The 20788-nt window shown below is 42.7% G+C and overlaps 1 protein-coding gene across 1 annotated transcript in view; it reads left to right on the top strand.

Moving 5' to 3' along the window:
* Window positions 1-13578: 13578 nt before the first annotated feature.
* The window catches only part of LOC138806526 (EGF-like and EMI domain-containing protein 1), a 503918-nt gene continuing 496708 nt past the window's right edge, over window positions 13579-20788 (top strand). Inside the window, 1 exon segment of the mRNA XM_069991959.1 lies at window positions 13579-13649. Within this exon segment, the coding sequence (XP_069848060.1) occupies window positions 13648-13649 (2 nt within the window). The 5' untranslated portion in view covers window positions 13579-13647.

Raw genomic sequence — 20788 nt, 5'->3', positions numbered from 1 at the left:
TGTGAGAATACTAACAAATATGCACATAACAGCTAGCCAAATAAATCCATTTATCTAAAAGACAGTTCATGTTTCTCAGAATCTATTCATCACAACTGTGAGGAAGAATCTTTCCTAACAGAAGAAAAGGTTTTGCACTGTCTATCCAACGCTTACATGTTTTATGCTTCTCTCTTAGATTACCTATCAACCAACTAATAAAACCATGTGCAAGGATTTGGGGAGAATCCCCAGTGAGGACCACGGTGAAGACAAATGGTTAATGTCTGCCCTCCCAGCTGCTCAGTTAATTACTGTAATAGAAAACATCTTGAGTGAAAACACTGCATACAGTTATTAGCAATTAACCCACAACTCCAAAAAAAATCACAATTCTTACTAATAATAGAACATTGCCCAGCCAGCCTAATTATGATTTCTATACAAGAGTCTTGTAGTTTCAGAAAATGTGACATATTATACATCACCACTGTTTAAAATGCAGGTAGGAAATCAAGATGAAGAAGATCGCAGAGAGAAATGCAAAAGGGAGCAGAGGAGAGTGAAATGGGAGGGGCGTGATTTATGCAGTAATGAACTCATTCCCTGACATGCAATAGACTCAGACGTATTAGCTGAGGAACTTGGTCCTGTGGTGCTGATGGTTGATAGTATTAAAGTGGAGAAGAAGATGTAATGAAATAATAGCGGGCAAAAAAGTACTTGAAATTATGTACATACAGATTGTGTGCATATATACATATATCTATATGGCATTGCTTTTGTTTTCTCTCTCTGTCCTAGTTTCTTGAAGCTACATGAGCAGCATTAATGGAAGTCTTTGCTGTCTACATACTCTGGTCTTTTCAATTTAGACAGGTGTCTTTCCATTCTCTATAATTTTCTCACCTTTTCTTCCTCACTAAAGTGTCCATTTTATTTATTTATTTTTAAATTTCTTTTGTATTTGCTGTTTTCCTTCCCCTCTGGCCTCCCTCCTTTTGTATTCCTTTCTCTTTTTCCATCTGGGTTTTTCATTTGCTTTTTCCTCCACTGCCTTTCTGGGTGATTTCTTTGATTTATCTGTAATACTTCTATTGACTGTTTTTGTTGTATCTATCTTGCTTTTAATCTCAAAGATCCATTTCCATTTTTTTCCCCGAGGCTTCCTTTTCTATAGCTCTCATTTTTGTGTATGTGAATGTAATATATCCTCTCATTTTCTGAAGTTTTTTGTTACAAAGAAGGAATGTGTCCATTTTCCCTGTACTCTCAGATCGCTTTTATCTGTTCCTTTCATGTAAGTACCTATATGCTGGAAGCTTCCTTCATACCTGGTGGTCCTCAGCTGATTGAGAGTAAGTACTGGAAAAGACCACTAAAAGGAAGTTGCTTTGTGGGAAGCAGAAGTCAAGTGGTAGCCTCCACTGGAAATTTTTAGTCACCGGCCTTCTTACTGGGGTCTCAGAGAACAAGCCTCCAACCCCCTACATGATACAAGGAGCACATGGAGATTCTTGTTTTCTCTGGGTCCCAGAGAGGGCCCCTGGGAAGGGGCTTCCACTCTTCACCTGGCTCAAACTCTACCTCATTCCAGTTAAGGCAAGACTCCTGCAGTGTGCTTTGCTAGAAAATTCGCCCCTTTTCTCTAGAATGGGAAGTCAACGCCTCTACACGTTTATTACCAGTGGCTCATTTCAGGCTCACACATTGCCCCCATTTCCAGGATGTGTGGTATCTTTCAAGCATCAGCCTGCGCTCCTCCCAAAGGCAGTCCCTTTCATAGACACTCACAGAGTAACTCCTCCTGTGAATTCTATCAGCCGAAGCATTGAGGACTCCTTCAATAGGGTTCTTTTCTCTTCCAAACAGCTATGGAAGCAGTTGGCTGGTTGTTGTACCCTCTTCCATTTGTCTTGCTTAAATACGAAAACATTTCTTCAGTCTTCATTATAAAAAGTTTGAGGATGGGAGAGAAATGAACTAGGATGATCAAAGTGGTGTGTTAAATGAGAACTCTGTACGCCTTAGATTTTTTTCCCCTTTAACACTCTGTCTCTGCAAACTAATAGCCATATTCATTAAAAATAGTTAGGTTCCTACATGAGGGTGCATCAGAATTGTCCAAAGTGCCTTTTGAAATACAGGTTACAATGCTGACCCCAGACTGTGTGACTCAGTAGTTACAAACTATTAACAATGCCAGTGCTGCTGGTTTGAGGAACCATGCACTTACCAATATACTGTACATGCATTTCTTCAGAGATGTGTGCCTGCTGAACTGTTCATTCTGTAAGACCCACCTCCTGTACAGCCTGCATAAGACTCTGGACTGCCAGGAAAGCATATCCTACCCTGTGTGCAGCCCAACCCTCCTTCACATTTATCCTTTCTTCTCTTGTGATATTGGACAAGCAAAATGGCTAATTCTTCTAGAGCATTGATTTGGATGCTGCAACTTCCCTCTCTGCCTTCTCTTAGGTTCTAGTTCCTATCCTCTTCCTCCTCCTCCTCCTGTTCCTCCTTCTCCTCTTCCCTGTCTTCCTCTTCTTCCTCTTCTCCCCTCCTCCTCCTTCCCTTCTTTCTGCTCCTTCTTCTTTATTTATACTATATAATGTACTTCATGTTATATTAAGGCATAAGGAATGGAGTTGAAGTTGAGCATCCAAAGAGTAGAATTTTGGAATATTTTGGAATATTTTGCTCAAAAGCTAGGAGTCTTCATTTCTTCTTTTGTAGAAGATCTTCAGTAGATCATAAATGGTGAGTGGGATCTCTTTTACCCAGTCCTATAGACTGTAGCCAGTTTGTGAACTCTTTACTACCTGGTTCCAGGGACGATAAGGAGGCACCTGATAATGGAAGTCAATGTGTTGCTTGCTTCAGTGAGAATGGCTTGTCTGCCCCCACCCCAAGAAAAAGTCATCTGAATTAAATACTATGCTTAGTAATTCCATTCTAGAAAAAGTGCCACATCTTGTCAGAGACCAGTATGAGACTTTGCAGTTTGACAATGGTGTGAAGATTGTAATATACATATTTCACAGCCATAAAATTCAATCTTTGAAAGTGCACAATTCAGTGTTTTCAGCATTTTCACAAGGCTTTGCAACCATCAAACCAGCTAATCCCCAAAACATTCTCAGTGCCCCCAGAAGATACTAGTAATCACTCCCCATTCCCTCCGTCCCCCCAGCTACCCAAACCACTAATTCACTTCTGTGTCTATAGATACAACTATCATAAATCCTGCACAGAAATGCACCAAGTCATGTATAAACCTGTACTAAGTCAATATGATTTCTTTCCAATAGCATAACTTTTTAAAAGTTTATCGATGGATAACTATTTGGGTTATTTCTACATTTTTGCTGCTCTTAGAAGTAATGGTACTATGAACACTCTTTTCTTTCCTTCCTTTAAAAATTGTTTTTGGTGGTACTGTTGGGGTTTGCCAGATACAGCCAACATGGCCTCTTTCTCTGGCTCCATTCACTCACTGACTGCAGCTTTTCTGGGTAGATCTTCCAGGCTTCCGGAACCTCTCCTATCCTAAGGGTCCCAGTATGGTTAAGGATTTGCTCACAGGAGCTTCTTGTGGGGAACCAGATCCTGCAACACACTGTCTCTTAAACCTTCCTTTGAAATCTTGGTGGAAGCTACCATCACTCCATTTTGCATCTGCACCCCTGCCATCCAGCGTCCTGTGAATGACGCCCATGCATGCTGCCCGGTCAAGTAGTATCAGCTGCCTGGCTTAACTGCCAAACTCAGGAGAATTCTTTCCTAAATAGCCCTGTGCTACCAGAGGGGCTCAATGGAGAGCAATGGGCTCTCCATTCTCAACAGAAAATCTTTGAAATTAGGTTACAGTTATATGTCTAGGATCCTAGAATGGGCACATCAGGCTAATTTTCTCAGTGCAAAGTATTTGGCTTCTTCTTGTTATGTATGTTATGGTGTGTGTGTGTGTGTGTGTGTGTGTGTGTGTGTGTGTGTCTGTGTCTGTGTGTGTGTGTGTGTGTGCACATGTGTGCGTTTTTTGTGGTGCTAAGAATTACCCTCAAGGTCTTCTGCAAGTCAGAAAAATGCTTTTCCACAGACATACATCTTTAGCCCCTACAATTTCTTTTTCCTTTCCTATTTCCTTTTTCTTTCTTTCTTTCTTTCTTTCTTTCTTTCTTTCTTTCTTTCTTTCTTTCTTTCTTTCTTTCTTTCTTTCTTTTCTTTCTTTTTTTTTTTGGAGAGGGTTTGGTACTAGGGTTTGAATTGTTTTGTGGTACAAGGTAGATGCTCTCCATGTGAGCTAAGCTTACAGCCCAAGACTTCTATTTAATAGTGCTAATCTTTTTTTTTTTTTCTGGGTCCGGTCATGGGCCTGAACTCTGGGCCTGGGCACTGCCCCTCAGCTCTTCAGCTCAAGGCTAGCGCTCTACCACTTGAGCCACAGCGCTACTTCTGGCTTTTTACTTTTTGCTTATGTGGTGCTGAGGAATTGAACCCAGGGCCTCATGCATGCAAGGCAAGCGCTCTACCACTGAGCCACTTTCCCAGCCCCAGTAGTGCTAATCTTTTAAACAACCACACCATGCACGTCTACAGCTCTTTTACAGACTTAACTTGCCCATTTTCAAAGTCTTTCTGCTTTTACTTTGTGCTCCTGGTTGTAGCTAAAGTCTAGCTAAAAGCAACCAACAAATAACCACGCAGGATGCTATATGTCTTGAAAATGTCTCCACCAAATTAATTGGTCCCACACCATTAAACACAGCTTCACACAAAGTCTCAGAAAATGGGCGAAATGTAAATAAGTTCTTTGCCAGGGTACAGGATACAGAGTTGGGTTTCCATCTGAAAGCCTAGGAATGCAGGCTTTCTCCAGACTGCATTCCTGTTGGTGTTCTAATCTTCTGAATTCTACCAGACTCCTCCATATGCTCTGTTGATAACATTCTGGGGCTTGTCTAGTCCAGATCTCCAAACATTTTCAATTTCCTCTCACAAACTTGTTCCAAAGGCTTAAAAGCCACATGGCCAAGTAGTCACAGCAATGACCTCAACTTCCTGGTAACAATTTTCTGTATTCATTACTTTTCTCATCACCAAGATAGAATGGTTGACATAAGCAACTTGAAGGAGCAAAGATTTAATTTGGCTTATGATTTCAGAAATGTCAGCCCATCCGAGCATGACAGAGCAGAGCAGTTCACAGGAGCCAGGAGCCGGAGAAAAAGAATACAGGATGGGGACAGGGAAGCTACAGTCCCCAAGGACACATCCCAGTGACCTCTTCCTCCACCAGCGTCCACCTCCTACATTTCACCACTGCCAATTATACTAGTGTATTATGAATCTATCAGGAGAGTAAGCTATTCATTACTTCAGACCCTTCATTATGTAATTGTCTCTGAAAACATCATCACAGATGTCCCATCAGTGTGCTTTATTAATCTCTTGGGCACTTTGTGATCCAATCAAGCTGATGATAAGATTGACCATTGTAGCCACAAAACAAATTTTAACAAATTTAAGAAGATTGAATTCAAATCATTATCTCTTTGAAGCTCTAAATCAATGATGAAAAATTTCAGAACGTTTGCAAACATAAGGAAATTAATCAACATACTGTTGAGCACCTATAGATTCATTAAAAGGGAAATTAAGAGCATCTTGAGATAAATGAAAATAGACACAAGCCATACCAAAACTTACTTAGCTGAAAGAAACAAACAATGAACAAAGCAAAAATAAGCAAGATAGAAATTCAAGAAGCATTGAAAATATTGATTAAACAAAGAATTGGGTTTTTGAAAAAATAACCAAGAAAAGAGAAGACTTAATTCCAGAAACAAAAGAGGAGGCCATAAAAATCTGATGTATAGAAATCCAAGCAAACATAACAGAATACTCTGAACAAAAGATGAAAGAAACTTGGATAATTTAGAAGAAATGGATAACCTTCTAGAATTAACCTATCAAGACTGAGTCATGAATATACAGAATATTTGAACAGGTCAATAATGACTGAGATTAAATCAATAGTAAAAAGTCTTCTATCAAAGAAATGATCAGGGGCTGGGAAGTTGGCTTAGTGGTTGAGTGCTTGCCTCACATGCATGAGGCCCTGGGTTCAATTCCTCAGCACCACATAAGCAGAAAAAGCCAGAAGTGGCACTGTGGCTCAAGTGGTATGGCGCTAGCCTTGAGCTGAAGAGCTGAGGGACAGTGTCCAGGCCCAGAGTTCAAAACCCATGACCGACAAAAAGAAAAAAAATCAGTCTTCACTGTTGAATTCTATCAAACATTTAAAAATAAATAAGTATCAATTCATCTCAAACTCTCCTAATGTTGAAAGGAAGAAGAAAATCTTTCCAAACTAATTTATAAGGCTATCACTTTTCAAATACCAAAGGCAAGTGAGCACATTGCAAGAAGGGCCAATATCCCTGATAAAAATAGATTGAAATATTCTCAACAAAATATTAATAGAGAGAAGTCAATAGTATAGTAAAAAGATTATTTAGTGTAACTAAGTGCTGGCAGCTTATGCCCAGAATCCTGGAAATTCAGGAAGCTGACCTAGATCTCAGCCCATACAGAAAATCTGAGAGATTCTGTTTCCAAAACAAACCAACAAAAATGAGGGCTGGAGCCATCCATGTGGTGGCAGAGTGCTAGAAGAGCAGGTGAGACATACAAGTGTGAACTCTTGTTTTCAAAGACCAATATCACAGAAAGAAACAAAGAAAGAGAGAAAAGGAAAGAAAGAAAGAAAGAAAGAAAGAAAGAAAGAAAGAAAGAAAGAAAGAAAGAAAGAAAGAAAGAAACAAAGAAACAAAGAAACAAAGAAAGGAAGGAAGGAAGGAAAGAAGGAAGGAAAGAAGGAAAGAAAAGAAAAGGAAGAGAGAAAGAAAAAAGAAAGAAAGAAAAGGAAAGAAAGAAAGAAAGAAAGAAAGAAAGAAGGGGAGGGAGAGAAGGGGAGGGAGGAAGGAAGGAAGATCATTTATTTAAATCAAGTGAAACACACCCTGGGGATGTAAGGATTGTTTTGTAATATACCACACAGCAGAATGAAAGACAAAATCCTTATGCTCATTGAAATATAATTAGCTATATAGGAATGAGCCTCAACACAAATAAAAGCTGTAGTTTATAAACCCATAGCATGGGGAAAGTTTTGTCTAGATCAACTGGGCAAAATAAACAAACAAACAAAACAATAAATGCCTTCCGAATTGGGAAGGAGGAAGTGAAATTGTCACTGTTTGTAGATAACATGTATTGATACAGAGAAACATTGCTTCCCTCCAAACTGTTAGAACCAATAACCAAATCCAATAAGGTTGCAAAATATAAAATCCACATGCACAAGTGAGTACTGTTAAAAAAAAACTATAAAAAAATTCAAGAAACTCTATATGATAACACTATTATATAACCTATTACATAAACTTCTGGAGAAAATAGCATCAAAAACAAAGCACTTAAAAATATATTTTATCACAAAGGTAAACTGTCTCTACAAATAACACTGTGAAAAGATATAAAGGGTAGAAATAAAGAGCATGATCATGGATTGAATGTTAATAGTGTCCATTGATCAGAGTAGCTATACTACCTAAAGTGATGTGCAGATTTCATACAATTCTATCAAAAGTCCAAAGACATACATTACAGAATGGAAAACAAGTAATTCTCCAACTTATATGGAACTGCACAAAAGGCTGAGATCTGAGGATCACGGTTCAAAGCCAGTCTGGGCAGAAAAGTCCATGAGACTCTTATCTCCAATTAACCACTAGAAAACCGGAAGTGATGCTGTGGCTCAAGCACTAGAGCACTCTCCTTGAGCTGAAGAGTGCAGGGACAGCACCCAAGCCCAGAGTTCAAGCCCCACGACCGACAAAAAAAAAAAAAGCGGGGTGGGGGGCAGGAAGTGACAAAGGAGGTAACTGGAGAAAATATTTGCAAACCATGTTTTTGACAAGGTGTTAGTATCCTAAATATATAAGGAGAGTGAGAAAAGAAATAACCCAATTAAAAATGGGCATACAACCTGAACATTTTTCAAAGGAGACATAAAAGTGGCCAACAGGTGTAGGAAAAGTTGCTGGAGATTGTTAATCATTAGGGAAATGCAAATTAAAGCCACAATGAGGTATCACCTGCACACCTGCTAGGATGGCCAATATAAAAAAAGACAAAAGATGTTAAGCAAAATGGGAAACCACAGACGAATACTCTATGATTTTACTCCTATCTGTATGCTCATCTCAATACAAATTACCCGTATAGAAATAAACCTCAACACAAATAAAAGCTGTAGTTTTTAAACCATTTGGAAGAATCATCATGGGAAAGAAGCATGACTGGAACATCTCCCACAGAGAAAGGTTACCAAAAGCTAAAAGAAAAGGGGGGGTATATTAAGGTCTATGTGTGAAGAACTTTAATTTTTCAAGATCAAGAAGTTATAAAACTTCTTTGCAAAGCAATGTGTCTATACTTAACCACACTGATGGACACACTTAAAAAAAGTTAAGGCTGTAAATTTGATGTTATGTGTATTTTACCCCATTTAACAAAAAATTAATTAGTGAGCTGTTCAAAGTACAGTTGTTAATTTTTTTAAAGCATAAATCAATGGTATAGTTAGGCGAGGCTTCTGCACGTGTTATGATAAACATATTTAAAGACAGAGCTGGCTAGTTCTATCATAACTTCAACAGGATTTTTAAGTCATTCAACCAACAAGTATCTTAGCATGGAGAAATGACAGCATGACACTTTGTTATTTTACAATGAGTTTTAAGTTGAGTTTGTTGTTTTCCTTTAAAGAGACAGTGAGAGCTATGGGTTTGGAGGGACAATATTCAGTGGCAGAAGAAACCAAAATGAAGAAGAACGCTTGTCCACATTTTGGAGTGACTGTCCCAGAAGAATCCTGGTTGAATTTCATTCTATTTTGCCTGCTGTCAAGATTCCAATGTTCCACAGCTCATTAGTGCCTGTAGGCGTTTCTATAATGGCAATTTATTACACTTGCAGGTGACAGGAGCGTGTCCTTTGAAGAACTGCTTTCTGACCTCCTTTTTCAAACCCCAATAACCAGCCAAATGCAGTGCCTTGCTCCTTTTTCCTCTTCTTCTTTTATTTTCCCCTGTCACCCTATGGATCCTGTGTGTGTGTGTGTGTGTGTGTGTGTGTGTGTGTGTGTGTGTGTGTGTGTGTGTGTGTGTATGTATGTGTGTGCAAAAGGAGAGCCTGGCTGGAAATATTTGGCAGGAAGGTTTTTGCAGCAGGCTGCCTGTCGAACTGCATGGATCAACAATTTCTCAATTAGAAGAAGATAGACGAGAAGATAAAGTATTCGGTGACTGGAAAGCTTCAAGCTGCAGCTGAGCAAGATGCGGAGAACATCTGGTCAGAATCTATTTCTTTTTAGGTAAGCATTCCTTTTTACAAGCAGCATACATAAAGCATGAAATTGGTTTAACCACCTCCTCTAGCAAGAAAGAAGTGGCTTGGGTTTATTACTTACTCCCTGGCTGTAAGAATGGAAGGGGAGAATCGGTTGGCCTGTGGCATGTCTGCTGAGCTCTCTCCCCCCAGTATTTTGGACTCTTCTCAGATGCAACAATTGTCTGTAATATTAAACCTAATTTTGAAGATGCCAGCTAGGTTAACAGCATACAAGATCACTCACAAAAATAAAACCCAATTCATGATGGTTCTAGATTTTTTTTTTCCTCCATGAAATCCATGTCTGAGCAAGGAAAAGTCTTAACAGAAAACTCTTTTTAAGGTTTTAAATTATTTCTTTGTGTACCTGGCTTGTTCTCTTGAATTGCTCATTCAATAATGTCTTAAATTAGTGCAGAATTAATCACTTTATTTCCCTCATCTAGCTCCATTTTGTACATTCATAACACCAAACTGCATATGTGGTTAGTTAAATATGTGAAGCCAACAGGTTTCATAGTGCTTCCTTTTGTTGACACATGGCAAAACCAACCAATCAAACCAAATAAATAACCAGGAGTTTTTGTGTGTGTGTGTGTGTGTTTTGTTTTTAAATATACTGAAAAGGAAGAGCTGAATTCAAATCAGGACTTTTTTTTTTTTTTTTTGCTTTTATAGCTCATGGCAAAAAAATTCATTCTTGGGCTGGGAAGGTGGCTCAGTGGTAGAGCGCTTGCCTTGCATGCCTGAGACCCTGGGTTCGATTCCTCAGCACCACATAAGCAAAAAGAAAAAAAGCCAGAAGTGGCACTGTGGCTCAGGTGGTAGAGCGCTAGCTCACCCAGAGTTCAGGCCCCACGACCGGACCCAAAAAAAAAAAATTCATTCTAGGCTTATTTTATTTAAGGATAATTGTTTACAAGGCATCATGCTTATATCATAGTCCTTGTTAAGATTATTTAAAAGCAATGTCACTTTATGAAATATATACCAATCCTATTTAACCTGTGACATCCTGAGTGCTTTAAATATTCACTCACAATAAAATAATGCGCTTTCATACTATGGTACATGAAAGAGGACAATGTCTAATTCATTTAGTTTCTTTTTTTTAATGATTTTCTAATTCAACGTAGCTACACTGATTTACTTCCCACATGCCTACTAATTATAATCATATAATCAGTTCACATGTTTGTATTTCCTCATGATTATTAGTTCTTATAATAATTTAATGGTTCTGACTTTCCACTGTGGCTCACGGAAAATACTAAATATTCTCTACTACTTATCTAAGGCTTTTTTTTTTTTTAAATAGGAAGAAAGAAAATGCTTAGAAACTTGTTTACCTTCCAGAGGCAAGGAGATTAGTTGTAAACCCCCGTGGAGTTAAAACTACTCCAGAAGCAAAAAAAGGACTTAGCATTTCATAGAAATTTTCAGAGTGTATTTAATCTATACCATCAACTTTAGGTATGCTGTAAATGTTCATTGGAACAATTAAGATCAAACTGTCATGAAACAACTTGGAGTTTTATGTTTCAGTCACAGGAACCAACCAGAAGATTGATTGAATGAGGAGGGATATATTTATTTATGTATGTATTTATTTATTCTAAAGATACCTTACAGAGGGGTTACAGTTACATGAGTAAGGTAATGAGTACATTTCCTATTGAGCATTGTTACCCCCTCCTTTGTTTTTCCCCAACTATCCCTTTCCTCCCCACCTCCTTTTTTTTAACCTATTAGTATACTTTATAGAGATGGTACACTGGCTTCAGAAGCCACCATTATGGAGTTTTACCTGCTGTATTCTTTCTTTCCATGCCACAGGGCCTAGCTTGCCTTTGGTCATTTGGCTGTTCATTAGCACCTTGGTAGAAGAAGGAGAGGAAAAAGAAGAACAGGTGAAAAGAAGCCACCAGCCTTGTTACTTCTTAACAAAGGTGGCAAAAGACGTTAGAAGGAAGATGTTAAAAATAGATCTTCAAATTATCAATGTGTTTTTAGCAACCTGTGCTGGCCCTGTCATCCTTAGAACCAATTAACAGTCAAGTGACAACACATGCTATGGGGCTAGGCCTCTGCCATTGGCGGAGGCTGGTAACGCCCAGGATCTAAGAAGAGATAGAAAGGAAATGAGGAAGGATACCCTTCATTGGTGAACTAGGAGGGCTCCACCGGTGATTTCTATTGTGTCACCAGCTCTGAAATTCTGTTAATTTAGTTTCCAAATGACAGTGGTATCTGCTGTGTGCTTTTAATTTTTCACTTTAAATTAAACTTTATTTAGAAAAAAGGGGGGTTAAACACAGACAGACAGACAGACAGTGAGAATTCCAAACTCCGAATAGAGAAGGAGACAGGGTGGTGTGATCTCTCATTCTTAATTTGTATTTCTTTTTCAAAGAAATACACCCCCCCCCCCGCCACACACACACACACACACACACACACACACACACACACTTGCACACTCCTCGGACCGGACCCTCCTGTAAATCTCCAATGGATTCTTTGGTGACAGAAAAGCAACAGAAAGAAAAGAAAGGGGGAAAACAAAAGGCTTTAAAGGCTTGAAGCGAAGAGCCAGATGGTTCAATTCAAGTAGGCAAGACAGAGGAGGGGTCTAAACCACCTTCGGAGGAAGACCATTTGCAAGACTCCGAGGACGCAAGAAATGAGGTTGGTACCACTTTAAATATCTCCCTACAAACGAGTGCCCGGGAGAGCCACTTTGGATAAGTTCGGGAATAAAAAAAAAAAAGCTAATGTAACAACAACAAAACAAGAACAAAACAGGTGCCCCACTGCAGAGGACTCCACGGGCTGCCGGGGAGGAAACCACAGATCGAGGCTCCCAAGCCCGGGCTTGCCCTGGTTGGAGCCCAGGACGCCCCGGTCCATTTTCATGGCCACCAAGCGGACTCCAGAGCCTCGAGCGCCGGGCTGGGGGCTGCGCGTCCCGGGCCGGCTGCGCTGGCCGGGCCCCGCTGCGGAGCCCAGGCCGCACGGTCCGAGCGAGCGGCCGCTGCGCCCTTCCGCCTGCGCCCTGGGCGTGCGCGCGTGCGCGCGCGACTGGAGACCGCCGCGAGCGTGCGGGGCAGGGCTGGGCTCCTCCTCCCAACTCCGGGGCCCGAAGTGAGCGCTCGGCGGGCCGGATAGCGCGCGCGCGGGGCGAGGCGCTCTCCCGGAGGACGGCGGGTTCGTGGATGGCGCGCGGGCCAGGGCGGATTTGGCTGGAGATGCCGCGCTCTCTCTTCTCTCTCTTTCTCTCTCTCTACCCCCAACTGCTGCCCGTGGTTGCTACTTCAAACCCATCTCTCCAGCTCCGGTTCGCACCTTCCCCGCGCTCGGGGTAGGGGAGAAGAGGCAGCGGGAGAAGCAAAGTCGGACTCGCGTGGGCTCTGCGGGCGGCAGCTGCGCCGCGGACTGCATCTGAGCAGGTTGGTGTTTTGGGGGGGGCCCGGCTGGTTAGCATTTTCGGCGGCGTTTATTATTATTATTGTTGTTGTTGATGATGATTATTGGGGGTGATGTTCGGCGGGTGGGGAGGAGAGTTGGGGGGGTGGAAGTGAGCTAGCCCCTCGTTTGCATCCCAGCCGCCCGGCCAGCGCCCCGGCCCCGCCGCCGCGCTTTCCCGAAAGGCGGGGCGCGCGGAGGGTACTGAGGGCGCGTGGTCGTCCGGCCCCGCGTCCAGCGGCCGCGCTGTCTCTTTAAGCGCTCCGGAGGGGCGGGGCGGGCGGCGAGCGCGTTGCCATGGTACCGGGGCGGCGGGGGCCGCGGGCTCGCCGGGCTCCGGGGTCTCACTCGCCGCGGCGGCGGAGCTGGGCGGCGCAGCTCGCCTGTACCGCGCGCCTCCGGGGCTCTCCGGGCGCGTCCCGCCGCGCTCCCGGTTACCCGCACCGCCCGGCGGGGCCGCCCCTGGGACGGCGCCCTCGGTGGGGAGCCGCGGCTTGGGCGAGGTAGGGGGGAGGGAAGGCGGGAGGCCCCAGGATCCCCCGCACACCAACTTCTACCCGGGCGAACCCAACTTCAGCGCCGGCTGTCGGACTTGGCGGATCCGGAGCGCGGTGCGGCGCGGGGCGGTGGCCCGGGCGGCGCGGTCTGGCCGAGAAGCCCTGGCCGCGGTGGCTCTGGTGTCTGGGCGTCGGGGTGGCCGCGGGCCGGCCGCCAAGGAGCGCCCTGCAGCTCGGGCCCGGCATGTAAGTGGCGCCCGCGCAGCCCGCGCGCCCCGGACCCGCGCCGTGGACCCCGAGGGAAAGGCGTGGAGCGAGGGATCGGGGACGGGGGGGGGGAGGGAAGTGTCCCCGGCCGGTCCCCGGGGAGGCACGGGGCGGGGAGCGGTGTCACTCGCGTGGCTCTGGGGAGCCCAGAGCAAACACTAGGGTCGGGGTTCTCTCCGAGCGCCTGGCCGATCGCGCCCCTCCGCACCAAGTTTGCGCGCGTGTGCGTGTGTGTCTGTGTGTGGGTGCGTGTGTTGCAGTTACAAATCAGGTTGGGAAGTCACCGGTTTAATGCGAGCGACACTTCTCGGCGAGGCTTTCGGGTGCCATCCGGCGGCAGAGTTTTTCTGACGACGTCGTCTTCTTTTGATTGCGGTCCTGCGCGGGTTATCCGCTGCCTCCCTTCGGAGAGGCACGAGCATGTCCCACGAACGCGTGATTCCACAGGTTCGATGGGGGAGAGCGGCGAGGAGCGGGGGGGGGGGGAGGGCGAGTCCTGGCCTTTGGCTTCGAGGCCCCCCTCCCCCCTTTGAGAACAGGGGGTCGGGGTCGAGAAGCTGCTGCAGCTGCATCCTCGGAGATGGGCGCGGGGACTCGGGGTGTGTGTGTGTGGGGGGGGAGATATAGCTTTGTTTCTAGATGAGGATTGCACAGCTAGAAATGCTCGTTCTTGGTTACCGTGTCAAGCAAATGCAGCGAGGAACTCACGGGGAAGTCTGTACCAATTGCCTGGTGTAGACTAGCTGGAGAAGTTTGGGCGGATCTCAGTAGCATCCGCTGGATCAACTCCAGACAACCGTCCGACAGAGAAGAAGCCAGAATGCAGTTTTGCTGCTTCGAAAGGATTGAGAATAGACACCAGAATGTTCTGAACGTGATTTGCGGCTTTGCTACTTCTTCACTGCTGATTTGCTTTTCTGAAATGTGCAGTTTTTTTTTAAAAAAATAGAAGAATGCTTTAGATAATTACACAAAGACCCTCTTACCTTTTCCAGGCTTCGCTTTTTATTTTATTTTATTTTTCCGGAAAGAAAAAAAATGCTATTTTGGGGTTCACTTTACATTTCCATGTTGCATCCCACTGGTGTGGGATTCAGTTTGCTGCCTGGTTCTATATGCACATGTTCCTAACTAGCAATCTTGAGGTGTGGCTGGGATATCAGTGGCCACCCCCACCCAAGTGCCTTCAGAGTTTGTCAGTGCCTGTTTGCACAAATACAAGGAGTTTCTGTGAATGTGATTGCTCTTGAATTGAGGAGGTTTGTCCTGTTTATTTGGAAGTAGCTGGCTTGGACTTTTCACTTTATCTCAGAGAGCTTGTGCATGCACAAATCTTCACTTGTCCAATAGGCTGGTCCTAACCTTTTCAAGGACAGGTGTTCAAGTGAAGTGTGGGTTGTCTTAGTAGTTCACCACAGAAACACTCATGCACTCCTGGACGGAGTTGTTTCTTTGGGAAGGCTTTGAGTAATGGCAGAATGGAGCCTCTTGTTTTTACATCAACGACTGGGCTTTACCTCATGTTTCAGCTTTGACGCTCTTGTGGAAAAGGTTGAAGGATGACGTTGCAATTTTAAAGGACACTGCTACTGCAGCTCATTTATTTATCAGGTGAGATGAAATCAGATATTAAAGCCAACATAAAGTCTTGGATCACTTCATAGAGATGTGTTGTTGTCCGTCCCCCCCCCCCCCCCACCAATGCTTTATTGAGAACCCTCTGAAAGTTCTTGGTACTCTTGGTAGGGGAAAATCCAATCAAATTTTTCTTTAGTCCTACCTAGTATATGAGTAAATGGTGAGTTTTTTTTCCCCTCAGGAACCAGGTTGGGATTTTGTGCTGGATTTCTGTGGATGTCTTTTGCAGTTGTTGTGGGCATTTGGCACACACTCCTGAATAGCACTTGGCTTCCACACAACTGTCCATCCAGTAAATTACAGGGAAGTCTTCCCGAGATTTTTTTTTTATTGACCTCTGAGGTCCATTATCAGCGAAAGCAGGCTTCTAATGAGGTGAAAACTGCTAATGAGAATTCGTCATCTTACTGACTGGCACTTATAGGTCATTAACATGGGTAAGAGATTTATGTCACTGAGCTTGTACTTGAGCAGATTTGGGAGCTAGGGTGATGAGTGTGTGGCTAATGGTCAGCGCGAACATTATGCATTGTATTTGTGGTGCGTTCTTCAAAAGGTAAACTCCCTTTCCAAAGGTCATTAATGAAGTTAAAAGATATACGAAAGGGATTTCCCAATTCTAATGATAATCCATCCATCCGATGAGCTTCATTTGTCACATTTAAGAGACCTTGGACAACCTGAGGTTTCTTAAGTGGAAATCAGTATTCCACAAAGAGTACTTAAGTATCTATTTTATGTAAGTAAGATATTGGAAAACATTTGGATTCTTACTTAGATGCAAGGCACATTTCTAACAAGGTACTCTTTCATTTTGTTTGGGAAATATTCATCCTGTGAGATAGGCACTATGATCATTCTCATTTCTGGCAGAGACAGTTATGTTCATACTCCCCCAAATCCAGAAGATCTGAAGCCACGCAGGTTGGTTCCAGGGCTGGAGTTCTTAACATGTATAGCATTTTGGTACATCCAATCCTTATCCTGTTTTTACAAAGTTCCTTTTCATCATCCTGGGCATTGTCAGTGTTTGACACCTTTTACCTAGAGGATACTAAAGAAAACTTTCACCTCCAATTATTGTAATAGCTATAAGGGACTATTGACATTTGATGCCAAGTTGGAATGATAATTACCCACGGTGAGTGGGCTAGCTCCTCAGAAGAATGATCTGAGTTTTCTCTGCCTTACAGAGGTGTTCCATAAGACATTTTCCTGAGCTGGGTGCCAGTGGCTCACTCCTGTAATCCTAGCTACTCAGGAGGCTAAGATCTGAGAATCATGGTTCAAAACCAGTCCAGACAAGAAAATCTGTGAGACTCTCATTTCCAATTAACCACCAGTAAACTGGAAGTGGCGCTGTGGCTCAAGTGGTAGGGTGCTAGCCTTGAGCTGAAGGGCACACAGATAGCACCCAAGCTCAGAGTTCAAGCCCCACGACTGACCAAAAAAAAAAAAAAACAAAACAAAAAAACAAAAACAAAAACAAAAAAAAACCGAAGGAAAGAAAATTTTCTGATTCTCAGACTTCTTGCAGGCACACATGTTAAAATGATGGGCTAGACTTCAACTGGGAATTATGAGGGAAGAAACCTTGGCAAGAACTTTCTAGAATGGAGAGTTGGGACTGGTGATGGCATTCTGATACAGGGATATTGAAGAGTTTACTTATGTTAATGGCACTCTGCAAATGTTTTCCAAAGGATTAAAGAATGGGGAAATAAACTCTACCTAGATCTTTGAGATATCAAAGGAAAGTGACTAGCTGTCATGTACTCTTATTAAGATTTATCCTTTCTAATTTACTTTGGTAAACAATCGCATAGTAACACGATGAGTAGTAGTAAAATGATCATATTGCGAATGTCATACTAGAGATCAGTCAAGACAGAATGAGCCACTTCAATTCTTAGAACTTGGCATACTTGGGTTTCTTAGGGATTTTTAAGGTGTGGTCACTTTGTGTCTCAGTCTTCTCCAAAACGATGTTGGACTCCTCACATCCCTCCCTCCCATGGACTCATTGTGGCTTATGGTTTGAGAGGGTTTAGTCCCTGATAGGCTGGCTGTGTTATTTCCAGGCAGTGGGAGGCACAGCACCGTGGTAGAAGGGCATGGCTGAGCAGATTTATGAAAGACTCTGACAAGTACATGGCCATTGTTCTAGGCAGTGTCTCCAGTAATGTACCTGTCAGGCCTCCTAGTGTCTTATCACCTCTGTCAAGGGATCAGTCCATTGATTGGGTCAGACCTTTAGGATTCAATCACTTCCCCGAAGTTGTACATCTGAACATTGTATTGGGAACTAAGCTTTAACAGGTGAGACTTGTTAGAGGGACACTTCATATCCAAATACTACCACCTCCTCCCTTTTCCCCTTCCTCCTCCCTCCTCCTCATGTAGAAACTCAGGGTCAGCATGGGAAAGACAGAGATTTTATGAAGAACCTGTGAATTTATAAACAAAGCAAGTTGAGAAGCTATGGGAAGAATCTGGAGTAGTGAAAGGGAGTCACTTATAGCCTCATAATTCCTGCAGCATTTTGTTTTCTTTTTGTTGTTACCATTTTCTTCTTCTTTTTCTTTGCTTTCATTTTTGTATTGGTCCTGAGACTCAAAGTCAGGGCTTGAGTGCTGTCCCTGAGTTTTTTTGTTTTTTGTTTTTTGTTTTTCCTCTCAAGGCTAGTGCCCTACTACTTGAGCCACAGCTCTAGTTCCAGCTTTTTTTTTTTGGTGCTTAGTTGGAATTAAGTGTTTCATGGACTTGTCCTACCTGAGCTGGTTTTGAACTGTAATCTCCAGATCTCAGCCTCCTTAGTAGCTAGGATTACAGATGTGAGCCTCTGGTGCCTGGTTGTTTTTATTTATTTATTTTTTAAAGACAGAACCTGGAATCAAGTTAGACGGTCAGGATGTTATAACAAAACCACCAGCTGGATGGTTTATAAAGAATTTATTTCTCAAGTCTGGAGCTAGGCAGTCTGAGATCAAGGCACTGGAAGATGTAGTGTCTACTGGGACCTATTAACTGGTTCACAGAACTGTGTTCTCCAATGATAGAAAGGGAAAACAAGCTCTTTGGATCTGTTTTATAAGGCCACTAGTCTCATTTACCAAGGCTCCACCCTCGTGGCTCACATGTCCCTCATTCTGCTACCATTGACTTGAGGTTAGCACTTCAAGAGAGCAGTGGTTGAGAGGAAACATTCAGACCTTGGCAAGAGCAGACTAGAGATGTCTGGGGCTGTAAAAATCCATTTTGAAGCATTGTCTGTCACCTGATCATTAGTGTAAATTAGTTCAAAAATTACTTTCTCTTGTAGATCAATGACATTAATGAACATAAAGTGAACACAAAATGTGAAGGCTGTGCCCACCCTATGAGTGAATTATTTTTAGCAATTTGTATCCATTATTATCTTTAATGCTAATAATAATCACGAAGGGCAAATAATATCATCATCTTTTACTCAGCTGAGAGCACTGTGGTCGAGACAGGTAACTTGTCTGAGGTTTCTTAGCTGTGAAGATGTGGAATGAGTTTTGGAAGGACCCCCCAAAATTGTGTCCCAGCAAGCTTTTGTTAAGGCTTAAATCTAGTTTTGTTCTCTTTTTTTTGTTCTCTTCAATTAGCATCTGCTTTGTTTTTTATACCTCCCTCCCTCCTCCCTTTCTCCTTCCCTCCTTTCCTCCCTCCTCTCTCTCCTTTTCCTTCCTTCCTTCCTTCCTTCCCCCCCCTCTCCGTCTCTCCCTCTCCCCTCCCCCCTTGCTTTCCTTTCCTTTTTTCCTTTTTTAAAAATGTACATTAACTGTATAAAGGAGGTTTCAGTGTGGTATTTTTTGTGGTATTGTCACATATGTACATAATATATTTTGATCATATTCACCCTCTATCATGCTGTTTTTTTCTTTATCTTTTCCTGTCATTCTGTTATACAGTCCAATAGTCTCCCCTTTTGACATTTATGCCATTCCTCCCCCACCTCCCAGCAGTTTTCAGTCTAAATACTACATATGAGGGAAGAGATGTAATATTTGTCTTTTTGAGTCTGGCTTCTTTCATCCTGCAAACAACATAATTCCATTTTTTAGGGAGGAATAATACTCCATTGTGTTCCTACCCCACATTTTCTGTTTTAGGCCCTTAGTTGTTGTCAACAGTGGTGCAGTAAACATAGGGGCAAAGTTATTTCTGTTTTATGCTCACTTATATCCCTTTAGGTACATACAGTAGACTAGTTTAGAATAAATAGGGGTCTGTTTTTAATTTTTTTGAACCTCTCTATTGACTTCCATAGTGGTTGCCTTAATTACCTTTGCCTGTGTCCTTGTACACATTGGTGTTTGTTTGTTCTTGATGGCCGTTCTGGCTGTGGTGAGACAGCATCTCAATATAGTTTTGATTTGTATTTCCTCTATAGCTAAGGATATTGAATATTTCTTCATACATCGATTTGGCATTTGTATATTTTTGAGAACTATATATTTGATTCAATTATTTGTTAATTGGGCCATTTGTTCCTCTGATAGTTCATTTTAAAGCTCTCTATATATTCTAGATGTTAATCTGTTGACAGACCACCAGCTTTTAAAGATTTTTTTTTCTTTTTCTGTAGGCTGTCTGGTCATTATTTCCTGTGATGAGCAGAAGTTTTTTAATTTGATGGGATCTTATTTGTCAATTCTTCTTCTTTCCCCTGAACTATTGGAGTCTATTTTCTTTAATAGGTAGGAGCAGATTAGAACTAGATGAGCATAGGTTCAGTGAGTGTACCCAAAGGATTGTGTTCAAACTCCCAGTATTTATCTTTTCTCCTTTGACACTGAAATCAAATCACTAACAGAGTTGCTTGATGTGTGGCTGATTTCTTTTTGTTACTTCATTCCAACAAACATTTGTTCAGTGTCGAGGACTTTGCTAGACTTGGAAGATCCAATAAGACAGTTCTCTTTCCTTAAGTAACACAGAGTTCTGAGGGAGAGAGGCAGACATTCAGTCATACTGAAGCTTACAGAGGCCAAATTTCAACCCAGCTAGAAGGAAGAAAGAACACTGGAAGCAGCAGCAGAATGAGTTCAGTAGAGTCCAGATGCATGGATCTTTGGGGTTTGTGTATCAGGACTTCTGACATGGTAATAGAACCAGGGCAGGGGACCACTGTGCCTTCTTGTCTGATCAGGCAGCCACTCTGATTTGTTAACATTCTCAGCTCCTTAGACCCTGGGCCCACCAGACACTGGAGTAACCTAAACAGAGGAGTAATCTCCATGGATTTGTGGTTTTGAGTCCAGAATGGGTTGGAGAGAGATGAAGCCACAGTTGGTAAGTTTTATCTGTAGTTGAGGAGAGGCCTAGTGAGCTTTGTAAATAAAGGAAATGGTTGGAGTGAGGGGAGGAAGGAAGAGATGTGGAAACCTATTCCACAGTGGAGATACTGAGTGTGTGGTGGTCAGACGTGAGAGAGGAAGACTTGAAACTCA

This window comes from Dipodomys merriami, unplaced genomic scaffold (genome assembly GCF_024711535.1).
Source record: "Dipodomys merriami isolate MVZ:Mamm:240054 unplaced genomic scaffold, mDipMer1.0.p SCAF_40, whole genome shotgun sequence".
Taxonomy (NCBI): Eukaryota; Metazoa; Chordata; class Mammalia; order Rodentia; family Heteromyidae; genus Dipodomys; species Dipodomys merriami.
This window is presented reverse-complemented; position numbering and strand designations above follow the sequence as displayed.